We start from the raw sequence: 13,743 nt of genomic DNA, 5'->3' as shown, positions 1-13,743 counted from the left end.
GATATATATTGTCTGCAGCCCAGGAAGATTGTCAAGATTTAAGTAGCTGATGATAGAAAAGCTAAATTGATGTCCAGTATAAAATATTTTTTGGTTGTATTTAACAAAAGCAAACACTTTGTTAATCCTTTTTTCTCCCTCACCCCTCCCAGCTTGGTGACCCAGCTATTTTTCCTGCCGTAATTGTGGAGCATGTTCCTGGTGCTGACATTCTCAATAGTTACGCGGGTCTGGCCTGTGTGGAAGAGCCCAATGACATGATTACTGAGAGCTCCCTGGATGTCGCTGAAGAGGAGATCATAGATGATGATGACGACGACATCACGCTTACAGGTGTGTGTGCCTCCAGCAGCACCTTACCTCAGCGTGGTTTTGGGCAGTTTCCTTGCCCGGTGATTTTTGGGGAGTAAGAAGTCCTTAACTTGGTTTCAGGGAACTCCATTACCTACAGAGGCTAGAGCAGGGGGAAGAAAATTATATTTCCTCCTCATCTACCTGTGTTTCATACTGCTTTCTCACCTCGCCTTCCTTCTTTCCTAAATATATTGAGGTGAATGTGATATATAGGGATATATAAGAAGAACCAGACCAACGGAACACTTTGTCAGGTATTCACTGAATGCTTCTTATATACCAAGCTGTGTATTCTTGATAACAATGAGAAGTTGTTTGTAGGGAAAAATATAGGATTGTTCTTCTTTTACTTTTACTGCTGTCACAAGAAGCAAAATAGGAGGCTGTGACCCAGATGTAGGATCAGGTCCTAGGGTTTAAAGATTTCTCTTCTGGTTCAGTCAGAACTAGGAGCATATTTGAAACGTGAAGAGTTCATGGTGTAAGTGTGAGGTGGTGCATAATGCTGTTTTCATCAGTTTTAGAATTTGGTACGTACGTTTGTATTTTTATACATTTACATTGATCTCTCTGGGCCAGAGGTGTTGGAGGTGTTTGAGAAAATTAATTATTTGGAAGCAAAGGTTATTTGAATATTTATTCTTAAATTTTAAAAAAGAATAGGAAATTGGCATCAGTCACAGTGTTATTAACTAAACCTACACTTTATTTGTATGCCAGCCATTTCAAACTAATGTCCTTTTTCTGTTTCAATATCCTATCTATAATCTTACATTTAGTTATTTCTTCTTAGTCTCTTCCAGTCTGTAACAGTTCCTCTTTCTTTGTCTCTCAGTAACCTTGACACTTTTTTTTTAAAAAAGATTTTATTTGTTCATTTGACGGAGAGGGAGAGAGAATGAGCAGGGGGAGGAGCAGAGGAAGAGGGAGAAGCAGGCTCCCCGCTGAGCAGGGAGCCTGATGTGGGACTCGATCCCAGGACCCTGGGAACACGACCTGAGCCAAAGGCACACACTCAACCCACTGAGCCACCCAGGCGCCCCTAACCTTGACACTTTTGAGGAGCGCTGGTCAAACATTGTAGTATGTCCCTCAATTTTATTTCTGTGATATTTTCTCATTATCTCGACTGAGATAATGCATTTTGAGCAAGAATACCACCAAAATGGCATTGTCTTCTTAGTGCATCGTATTAACATAGATTTTATTTTATTTTTTTTTAAAAAGGAAGATTTTTAAAAGTTTATCTCATTTAATTCTCACAAGACAAAAAGAAAAAAAATTAGGTTAAATGAAATGACTTGCCTAAGATCACACACCAAGTGACTGAGTCCCTACTGATAACATTGACAAACAACACTTAGTTTTTGTATTGTCCTCTGTTTTTTACAAAGCATATCCTATATTCACATTTTTTGTTCAGAGGAACCCAATGAAAGTTTTTCTGATAAATCTAGACTTACCAGATTTTTCCTTACCAGTTAGGAAATTAGATTACTCAGATGAGAGGTTTCCATTCATTACTGACAGTGAGTTATGTGTTTTGTTATAATAGAATGTTCATCGCTGTGCATATATATCTGTTGTATAGCTATTCTGTCGTAACTTCTTGATGCCTTAGTGTAAGGCTACACTGTCTCTGTAGGTTGGGAATGAGGGTCTCCCCTGAAGTCATCAAGGTGGTCCTCAGAGAAGAAATTACTAGGGAAGCAGATATGGGATCTTTAGGAGAAGGAATTACTTCTTTCTTTCAGTATTTCACTTTCTTGGGCTTGGACTTGAAGACAGCTGATGGCAAAATACAGACAGCCTCCTTCCTTCCTGGAAAATAGAACTGGTATTGAATGGGTCTAGAAGACAAGCCGCCATATCTTGAAAATCAGATTCACTATTTTCATATTTCTTCTCCCTCCCCTATTTTATTTCCCAACTTGAACCTTTATTTAACTCTTCCATCCTTGTTTGAGCAATGACATAAGAAAGCAAAGAACACTGGAGCCCTCCTGAGTTCAGAGTAAGAGAGGGAAGAATGTTGTGCTTTTCAGAAACTACAGGGGGAAAAGAGATAGGGAGAAAAGAATTTATAAACTTTGAGTCCTAGATAGCACTTCAGATGATATTAAGGAATTGTTAATATTTTTAGGTATGACAATAACATACCATACATATGCCAAAATATTTAGAGATGAAATAGAGTGTCTTAGATTCCTTCAAAATAATCGCAGGGAGTGGGTGTGGGGTGTGTGTGAGGAGACCTTGGGGGCAGTAATTGGAGTAGGAATGAAAGAAGATGGACCTTGTGCTGATAATGGTTAATTCTCACATATGTGAGAATTCATTATACTGTGTTCCATAATTTGATTTTGTTTGAAATTTTCAATAATAAAAAGATCTATTTTTATGGGTTTGAGGCTTATATTAGACTGCAGGTGTCATCTGTATACCCTGATATCAGATTTTCATGTTCATTACAATACTTTCATTTTTATCATCGTTTATCTCTTATCAAGTTTGATGTATATTTGAACCTGTAAAATAAATGTATAATAGTAAAATACCACTTTTATCTGTTTATATGATAGAGTTCCTACATAAAGTTTCATTTGAAAAAAGGTTATGGTGTTAACAATTTTTGAAAGTCATTTGATCATGATTTCTTTGTATGTGGAGATTCTTCCATTTCCAGTTTTTGAAGATGTAAAAGTAAAATTATTAATGGAGATGGTACAAATTCTATTTTCTCAAATAGAAGGTAACCATGATGACTATATTCATTAGTAAATCTTCTCTTTTAAATAATACTATTATGTGTCTCTTCATATGTATTCTTGTCTGCTTTTACAAGGTCAAATGCAATTTTTAGTAATTCATAATAATATCAAATGTATTTAATAAATTATTCCCTAAGTTATTATAGTATATGGTATAAATAGATTTTAACTAATTGCTAGATCACAGCTAATCTGTTACAAAGAAGTTTTAAAATGCATGTATGAAAAGCTTGTGGGGTTTATTATTGCCAAAAGAAATTTTTTTTTAAAGATTTTATTTATTCATTTGAGACACAGAGATAGAGCGCATGAGGAGGGAGAAGCAGGCTCCCCGCTGAGCCAGGAGCCTGATGTGGGGCTCTATCCCAGGACCCTGGGATCATGACCTGAGCTGAAGGCAGACGCTTAACCGTCTGAGCCACTCAGGCGCCCTGCCAAAAGAAATTTCTGTCATCCATTTATTGAAGGGCTAACATTTTCTTTGTTTTTAAAAGCTAGATATACTTTTTTGGTTTTCTTTCATGTTTCATGTAGGATCAACTCATTTATTTTGCTTTTCTCAATCTAAGCACTGAAGCTGAATGGAATAAACAAAGTTTTACAAACTAACTTTGATACTAAACATATTTAACTTGCCTCATATTTTTGAAATACGAAAGGTGACATGATTTCTGTATATAGCTGTGGAATGATTTTTACTGTATAGTAAGTTAAAAAGGCAAGGGTGAGGTAGCATAAATAGTATATTACTTTTTATTTAAGATAGGAAAAAGAATATAAATGATGTGTGTCTTTGTTTGTATTTAAAAAATAGAAAAATAAACCTCAAAACTAATAAAAATGGTTTCGTACAGGGAAAAGGAAGGGGCAGGGATAAAAGGTAGATTTTCTAAATGTACTTTGTTTTGTCATTTTTACTTTGGAACCCTGTAAATATTTAACAATTATAAAACAACACTAAGTCCAAAAGAGGAAAAATGAGCAATCTAAAAATTGAAGCACACTAAAACAAATGAACCTAATTACATTTTTGAGATGTGGCATAACCATATAGAGAAGAATTACTTAAAGTGATTTTTTTGGGGGGTGCCCGGGTGGCTCAGTTGGTTAAGTGTCTGCCTTTAGCTCAGGTCATGACCCCAGCATCCTGGGATTGAGCCCCACATCAGGCTCCCTGCTCAGCGAGGGTCTGCTTCTCCCTCTGTGTGCTCACTCTCTCTCTCTCTCTCTCTCTCACACTCTCTCAAGTAAATAAATAAAATCTTTTAAAAAAAAGATTAAAGTGATTTTTAAATAGATTTTATTTATTTATTAATTATTTAGAGAGAATGTGAGTCGGGGAGAGGAAAAGGGAGAGGGAAAAAGAGAATCTTTTTTTTTTTTTTTTTTTGGAAAAAGAGAATCTTAAGCAGGCTCCTAAGCAGGCTCCACGCCCAGCATGGAGCCCGCTGAGGGGCTCGAACTCACAACCCTGAGATCATGACCTGAGCCAAAATCAAGGGTCAGACACTTAACTGACTAAGCCACCCAGGCACCCCTAAAGTTACTTTTAAGGCTGTGCATTTCCTAACAGGAAATATCCTAAAAAGCAAAAAATAAAAATAAAGCTGCTAAGGAATCTTAAACTGTTTTCAATAATTACAACTTGTGTGAGTGTGTGTATATGAGAGAGATGTTAGGGTAAAATCAAATAAATAATGAAGTTAATGTCATAAGCCCAGATTTACAGAGTAAAATTAGGTATACAAATGTTAAATTGCAAAGTTAAATAAAAATTTTATAATCCTATTAATGCTATATAAATACATGGTATAAATATATAATTCTAGAAATACATTTTATGCTAAATTTGAATTGAAAATACTAGTATGAACTCATGGTCTATTTTTTTCTTTAAAAAAACAAAGACAAAATATTTTTTAGCCAAACATGGGACAACTGAAGCATTAATAAGGACAATAACTAATGGATTGAAGTATATCTAATATGTTTATTTTTTATTTTTAAAGAACTCATTTATTTATTTTAGAGAGAAAGAGCAGGGGGGAGGGGCAGAGGGAGAGGGAGAGAGAAACCCAACCAGACTGCTCTGAGCACAGAGCCCAATGCAGGGCTTGATCGCAAGACCCTGAGATCATGACCTGAGCCAAAACCAAGAGTTGGCCGCTTAACTGACTAAGCCACCAAGGTGCCCTCTCCTTTTATTTTTTTAAAGATTTATTTATGTATTTTAGAGAGAGAGAGCAGGAGTGGGAGAAAGGGCAGAGAGAGGGAGAGAAGCATTAAAAAATTAGAAGTAGAGGGGTACCTGGGTATCTCAGTCAGGTAAGCATTCCCACTCTCGAGCTCAGCTCAGGTCTAGCTCCTCAGGGAATCGGTGTTCAAGCCCTGTGTCGGGCTCCGCACTGGGGGCGCCTACCCAGAGCCTACAAGAGAAAAGGAAGAAAGAGAGAATTTAATAGTCATATTCAATAATATAGATTTTATCTGTTGATACAAAGTATGTATATAAACCCAAGTATTAAGTGATGTTCCAGAGATCAAAATCTGTGTGTTTTCAAGCAACAAGAGGTCTTGTAGCTAACTCATATTTTTTCCAAACGTGTTGTAGTTGAAGCCTCCTGTCCTAATGGGGACGAGACGATTGAGACGATTGAGGCTGCTGAGGCACTCCTCAATATGGATTCTCCTGGCCCTATGCTTGACGAGAAACGAATAAGTGAGTGGTCATGTGCCGTGATTGTTCATGTCCATACACTTGGAACAGTTATTCTTGCCACCATTCTCTGTTAGATGGCAAATACCAAGAGACCAGAGATCATGTTTGATAAGTGTTGTGTCCCAAGTGCATTTTAAGGTACAGTACTAGTTGAGACACCTTTGCTAAAGTATTCAGTTAAACAAGACTTTTTTTTTTTTTTTTTTAATTGAGGAGGGAGACCTTTAGGAATAAAAGCAGAATTTATTCTCGTAACCTCATTGATGAAAGTATTAGGGCATTTACGGCCCAGACTATTATAATTTAATGATCCGTATGAGGATTCATCAGTGAATAGGCAAAAATTCATTGAAAAAATTTCTAACACCTCATGGCAGAAAATTCACTGCCGCCTTATCGATCTGCTTTTAAATCCATGTTCTCCTTTGAGCTTTTCTGACAGAGTGTCAAACTCATAAAATTAATTATTACTAAGTGAATTTAAGATGTGGTTTGAGTATTTGTATGCACAGGAGTGCATTAGGCAATAATGTGATGTATAAATGAACAGATAACTTTTTTTTCCCTCAAGTTTACAGATTAATTTTGAAGGTAGTTGTTTATGTAATAGCCAAAAATAAAGGCCATGGAAGGGATAGCAAAGTGTTCTGGAAGAAAAGAGTACTCTGGCTGAGAATATCAGAGACAGGCTCTATGGAAGAAATGTTTTAACCTGGGCCATAAAAGACAAATAAGCTTTTAGTGGAAAGAGGAGATAGGGACAGGCATTTAAGGTAGAGAGAATGGGTTGAGCCAAGGAGACAAATCTGTAAAAAAACAGTGAAATGTTTGAGATAAAAATGCTTTGGTATAGCTGAAGTGTAAGCTTCTTGGTAGGTGGGAGATGAGAGTGGAAAGGTAGATTTGATCGAGATTGTGCAAGTTTCAAATGTCAGGCTGTGGAGTTTGGGTTGCTCTTATCGTTTTTTTCCCCTCTATGAACTGTGTGAAAGGTCAGTTTTATTTTTCTAATAATTTTCAGGGTAGAAAGTTTTGCATAGCAGAATTCTATGGTCAAATCAGACTTAGGTTTCAGAGAATAACTTTAGCAGCAATGAGAGAAGAATGGAGAAGCGAAACAAGATAGATTGGTGATAGGCAGTCAAGTAAGAAGGGCATTGAATTAGTCCTGTCAAGCCTGGTCTGTCTTAGGACGCCTAATTTTGGACAGAAGAAATAAGGGACCAGATTTTTCATAGAAACAGAAAACTATCTGATGAAATTATTTTGATTTATAATACAAAGTTAATTATAATTAGTTGATTTTATTTCCATTAGATAATAATATATTTAGTTCATCTGAAGATGACATTGTTGTTGCCCCAATCACCCATGTATCCGTCACATTAGATGGGATTCCTGAAGTGATGGAAACTCAGCAGGTTCAAGAGACATATGCACACTCACCAGGAGCATCATCACCAGAACAACCTAAAAGAAAAAAAGGTGAGTGGTTAATTTGTTTAGGGCAAACAATCAAATTTTGATGTGGAATCTAAACATAATTTTTATTCGAGGCTATTTCTACACCAATTAAAACTTAGATAAGAAAAGGTGAGGGTACAAAGCATAAGTTAAGAGGTATATGTCGGGGCACCTGGGTGGCCCAGTCGTTAAGCGTCTGCCTTCAGCTCAGATCAGGATCCCAGGGTCCTGGGATCAAGCCCTGCTTCGGGCTCCCTGCTCAGTGGGAAGCCTGCTTCTCCCTCTCCCACTCCCCCTGCTTGTGTTCTTTCTCTCACTGTCTCTCTCTTTCTCTGTCAAATAAATAAATAAAATCTTTATAAAAAAAATAAAACTTGAAAATTAAAAAGAAAATGATCTTCCCATGAATGAAGGGAGGGACATCGGAGGGGGAGGTGAACCATGAGAGATGATGGACTCTGAGAAACAAACTGAGGGTTCTAGAGGGGAGGGGGTGGGAGGAAGGGTTAGCCTGGTGATGGTATTAAAGAGGGCACATTGTGCATGGAGCACTGGGTGTTACACACAAACAATGAATCATGGAACACTACATCAAAAACTAATGATGTAATGTATGGTGATTAACATAACATAATAAAAATAAATAAATAAAAAGTAACATGAAAAGAGCAAAAAAAAAAAAACGATCAGTCCTATTAAAGAGTACGGGTAGGGGCACCTGGTGGCTCAGTCGTTAAGCGTCTGCCTTCAGCTCAATCCCCCTGCTTGTGTTCCCTCTCTTGCTGTGTCTCTCTCTGTCAAATAAATAAAAAATCTTTAAAAAAAAAAAAAGGTATATGTCTTCATATTAGATTCATTAAAAAATTAGATTATTTGGTGTATCTCGCAGAAATCGGGTTTTCCAACTTTTTTTTTTAAAGATTTTATTTATTTATATGACAGAGGGAAGCAGCAAGAGAGGGAACACAAGCAGAGGGAGTGGGAGAGGAAGAAGCAGGCTTCCCACAGAACAGGGAGCCCGATGTGGGGCTCAATCCCAGGACCCTGGGATCACGACCCGAGCCGAACGCAGCCGCTTAATGACTGAGCCACCCAGGTGTGTCCCAGGTTTTCCAACTTTTTAAAGCCTCAATCTTTTATCTAAACCCTTTTATGCAAACTCAGAAAGAGCTTGGGTAAGGGCAGTTAGCTTCTAGCTTCCTTCCACAGGACATATTTTGAAAACCACTAGCATGGATTCCAGTATAAGAGTCCAGTGGGGAAAATAATGAGTTGGAAATCAGCTGGTAAGTAATTGAAGAGGAAAATGTTAGATTTTAATTAGATTTAAATTTCAAAGGGAATTTTTAAAAAAAATTTTTATTTATTCATGAGAGACCGAGAGAGGCAGAGGGAGAAGCAGGCTCCCCACTGAGCAGGAAGTCCGATGCGGGACTCGATCCCAGGACCCCAGGATCATGACCTGACCCAAAGGCAGATGCTTAACCATCTGAGCCACCCAGGTGCCCTCAAAGGGAATTTTTCATCTAAAGTCTGATGCTCTTTCCATTTCATTGCCTTCTGACTCCTCCAGTTTGTGTAATATTTTGAGTTTAATATCTTGGTTAATCACCAGCCACCCAGAACCTCACTTCACGTGAAAGTAAGGGAAAGTCCAGGAGCCCAAAGAGAAGAGGAAAATGAAAACACTAAGAGTGAGCTGAGGCCGCAGCATCTCTGAAGGGCTGAGATGGGTACGTCAGTTTGATTGCCCATGCAGATGCTTTCGTCTTGGTCCAGTGCAAGATGAGGTATCACATAGAGACTTTAGCATGTCATTGGGATCCTTGAATGGCTCTCCCCTCCTGGGAGAAACAGTCCACTCATTGGCACAGAACAGGTGTCAAGGCTAGCTGGGGCTCTGAGTGGAGAAATTCTTTCTGTAAGAATTCATAATCATAGGCTTACTTTAACCTAGGTTTATGATTAGATTTTATGATTAGGTTTTAAACTATCACTGACTTTAGAAATTCTGAGCCAAGTAATTAATGTAAAAGTGACTCCAGACTGACAATAACTTTGGAGTACTAGGCAGAAGCTCTTCTATAAAACTGCTCTGGCAAGTCGTACATTTAAACCCAGGCTGCATGGTGTTTCCTCAAATAAAGCCCTGTTGAAGATGAGCTCACATTGCAGTATCACAGAATACACTAGGAAGAGAATTCCTGAATAAGAAGCAGAAGACATAGATGATTCTAGGATTAGTTCTCAAAGAACTTCAGGTAATAGAATTATCAAATAGAAACTTTCTGTGACTATGACTACAATTATTACAATTATTAAGGCAAAAGAATGAAAACAAAATACCAGGTAGAACTTCCACTTCTAGACAAGATGGAAAAACAGAACACAATTTGGGAATGATTTGGGGGATGTGACAACAAAAATAAAAATTAGTAAGTGGGACTACATTAAACTAAAAGGCTTCTGCATAGGAAAAGAAACTATCGGCAAAATGAAAGGGCACCTACAGAATGGGAGAAGATATTTGCAAGCCATATATCTGGTAAGGGGTTAATATCCAAAATGTATAAGGAACTCCTACAACTCACAGAACTCCTACAACTCAATACCAAAAAAGCCAAACAATCTGATTAAAAAATGGACAGAGAACCTGAATAGACATTTTTCTAATGAAGACCTACAGATGGCTAACAGGTACATGAAAAGATATGCTCAACACCACTAATTGTTAGGGAAATGCAAATCGAAACCACAGTAAGCTATCACCTCACACCTGTCACAGTGGCTGTCATCAAAAAGACAGGAGATAACAAGTGTTGGCAAGGATGTGGGGAAAAAAGGAACCCTTGTGCACTGCTGGTGGGAATGTAAATTGGTACAGCCACTATGGAAAACAGTATGGAGTTTCCTCAAAATAGTAAAACTACAAACACCCTATGATCTAGCAGTCTTATTCCTGGGTATATATCCAGAAGAAATTAAAATAAGGTATTGAAGAGATACCTGCACTCTCATGTTCACTGCAGCATTAAGAAACATAGGTGGACCTTGAGGGCATTATGCTAAGTGAAATAAGAGAAAGACAAATACTGTGTGCTATCACTGACATGTAGAATCTGAATAGCCAAACTCATAGAGACAGAGAGAGTGATTGCTGGGGGGTTGAGGAAATGGGGAGATGTCAGTCAAAGGGTACAAACTTCCAGTTATAAAATGAATAAGTTCTGGGGATCTAATGTACAGCATGGTAACTTTGGTTAACAATACTGTATTATATACTTGAAAGTTGCTAAGAGAGTAGATCTTAAATGTTCACACCCAAAAAACCAAGTAATTATTATGTGAGGTGATGCTATTTTAACCAGCCCTCCTGTGGTAATAATTTTACAACATAGAAATATATCAAATTATCATATATACACCTTAAAAATACACAATTATATGTCATTATATCTCAGTAATGCTGGAAAAAATTTTTAATAAAGAAACCCCCAGAACCTGGATTTACCCTCCTATTAAAACAACTAAAAATACAGACAAAATGTCTGAAACAAGACATCAGTCAACAAAAGCAAGTGGTCCTGAGAAACAGGAAACAAATGAGGTGAGCCCTATGATGACCCCACCTTACTGCATGGAGAAATTTTTTTTTTTTGAAAAAAACAGTTTGACAGTTCCTTAAAACATTTAATGCATACTTAACATGGGACCCAGCCATTCTTCTACTCAGGATCTATCCAAAAGAGATGAAGTCATACATTTATAGAAAAACATCTGCATGAATAAGTGTTCTTAGTTTTATTTGCAATAGCCCAAAACTTGAAACAACCCAAATGTCTATTGACTGCTGACTGGATAAACAACTTTGTGGTATATATCTATCCAAGGAAATACCACTCAGCAATAAAATAGAATGTACTGTTGATACATACAACAAAAATTGATGAATCCCAACATAATTATGCTAAAGGAAAGAAGCCAGACTTAACATATTTTATATATATGTATATATATATGTAAATATATGTTTCTCTTCATATAAAATTGTGGGAACTGCAAACTATAATGACAGAAAATCTGTAAATAGTTGGCTACCTTTGGATCAGGCAGAGTGGGAAAGGTATAATGATTACAGAGGGGTACAAAGTACTTTTGGGGGTGAAGAATACGTTCACTATTTTGAACATAGTGATGGTTTCACAGGTCAGTACTTATGTTGGAAGATATCAAATTATATATTTTAAACATACACATTTTCATTGTATGTTATACTTCAGTAAAGCTATTTTTAAAGTGAAGGACTAACATCCTACTTAATAGGGGAAGCCTGATGTGATAAGGAACCAAATAGGACACATAACATATGGGTTAAACAGCAGATTAGTCACTGTTTAAAAGAGAATTAGTGAGCTCCAATATAGACCTGATATAGAATAAAAAATATGAGTTTGAGATGTGAGGATTGAATGAAAAGGTCTGCATGTTTAATCAAAGTTCCAGAAAGAGAGAATATGTAGAGGGAGGAAGAGGCAGTATTCCAAGATAATGACTGAGAGTTTTCCAAAGTGACATAAATCTCAGCATGGTGAATCCTGAGTACCATAACTATCAAAGAAATCCAGGCCTAAATACATTAGAGTAAAAATGCAAAACACTGCCCCCCCAGCCCCCACCAAAAAAAAAAAAAAAAAAGATGAAACTAACAAACCAGGGAGAAACTACATTACTTGAAGAGGATTGATTTTTAGATTGGCAGCTTAGAAGCTCCCTGTAGAGGCTGGAAGTGTTGGGTATCTTCAAAGTATTGAGAAGAACTGTCAACCAAAAATCCTATACCCAACTCACATAGAACTCCCATGAAGCCATGCCACCTTGAATGGTAAGGAAGATGATGGAAAGGATGGATATTAGGTAGGTTTACCAACTGTCTCTTGTCTTGACTAGAACTAGTGGTGAAAACAGTGTGAAGAAGAAAGTGATGTTATCTATCAGGAAAAGTAGGTAAATAGAAGGCATAAAATAAGATGGTAGGAGGGATAGGAGCTAACGGAAGTCTTTGCTCCTAATATTTGTTATCATTAACATAGTCACCCAGAAGTATCTGTCTCATGAATAGTTCTCTACAGATGTCTGCAGTGATGGAAGTGAAGTACCTGGATGACTGGGTTCCATATTTATACATTAAGAGGGGCCTGAAGAGTGACCTTTTGATACGCTTCTCCCTGATTCTTATTCACCCTAACTTCAGAAAGGTTTTCCTACTCGGTTTGGGGATGTGTTGTTACTAACCTTGTGACTTTAGCTCTAGAATTCTGTTCTTCTAAGTTATTGCCTTATATTATCCTAACCCAGAATTCACCCTTGTGATCTAGACCAGATAGAGTCAGCCTCAAGAATATTGGGATAAAGGGGCACCTGGCTGGCTCAGGCGGTAGAACATGAGACTCTTGATCTCGGGTCTTGAGTTTGAGCCCCACATTGGGCATAGAGATTACTTAGTTAAAAAAAAAATGATGGGATAAAATATACTAAGGTATCCGTTTATACTTAATTTTCATTTCTTTCATGTACAGAATGGTAGTCTGTTCAGATAGCGTGATCATCTCAACATAAACTATAAAGTTTGTTTTGCTGTGAATTAAAAGAAGTCTAGAAAATGGGAGTTTTCAAAATACATGGGAAAATAAAAACTGACTATGTAGTTCATCAAAATTTTGCTTCATGCATTTTTGTATCTCTAGGGTTTTGGGAAGTTTCCAGTGTTTAAGAGCTACATAAGAATTGATTTCTCCTACTGTAAAAAGTTTATCTAACCAACAGATAAACCTATATGGCTTATTTTTTGAGCCCAAGTCTTACCAACATCAAGAATAACCCCCAGATTTTAAGAAAGTGCTGTCAGTTTTGTTACCTCACAATATTTTAAACTTAACCTCATTTTTATAAATGAGCCGATGTGTCATTTCCTACATAAAAATGTTTGTGATCTAACCTACACTAACAATACATTTTCACTGAAGTTCTTTTCCTTTTGAGTAAATAGTATTTTAGGAAACCAGCATGTATGATATTGTATATGTGTATAAAATATTTGGCATTTGAAATTTAGGATAAATGACCAAATAGCATTTATAAACAGCTAAATTGTCCATTTCTCTCACTTTTGATGGCAAATCCTTATGCAGAGCTGTTCTGTTTTCAGGGAGAAAAACAAAACCTCCACGACCAGATTCCCCGGCCACTACGCCAAACATATCTGTGAAGAAGAAAAACAAAGATGGTAAGGGTAAGTATGATAATTTCCTTACAATACTTACAGGTCAAATAACATTTAGATTGCTTTAAATTATCTACATATCATAAGTAAAATCTACCAGCTCTCTTGACTTACTGAAATGGATCTTCTTGCTGCCAAATGCTTATAAGGTATAG

At 36.9% G+C, this 13,743-nt stretch overlaps 1 protein-coding gene across 8 annotated transcripts in view; it reads left to right on the top strand.

Annotated features, from left to right (window-relative positions):
- The window catches only part of ELF1 (E74 like ETS transcription factor 1), a 106,448-nt gene that overhangs the window by 81,447 nt on the left and 11,258 nt on the right, over nucleotides 1–13,743 (top strand). For 6 of the 8 annotated variants that reach the window (XM_025874806.2, XM_025874802.2, XM_073894482.1 and 3 more), the window contains 4 exons: nucleotides 153–333; nucleotides 5,737–5,844; nucleotides 7,162–7,329; nucleotides 13,514–13,597. In XM_025874806.2, coding sequence (XP_025730591.1) covers nucleotides 153–333; nucleotides 5,737–5,844; nucleotides 7,162–7,329; nucleotides 13,514–13,597 — 541 coding nt within the window. The remainder of the gene's footprint in view (nucleotides 1–152; nucleotides 334–5,736; nucleotides 5,845–7,161; nucleotides 7,330–13,513; nucleotides 13,598–13,743) is intronic. The other 2 variants (XM_025874807.2, XM_073894483.1) reach the window with 2 other exon arrangements.

The sequence above is a fragment of the Callorhinus ursinus genome, unplaced genomic scaffold (assembly GCF_003265705.2).
Source record: "Callorhinus ursinus isolate GAN/ISIS: 27379988/994484 unplaced genomic scaffold, GSC_fseal_2.0 scaffold7, whole genome shotgun sequence".
Lineage (NCBI taxonomy): Eukaryota > Metazoa > Chordata > Mammalia > Carnivora > Otariidae > Callorhinus > Callorhinus ursinus.
This window is presented reverse-complemented; position numbering and strand designations above follow the sequence as displayed.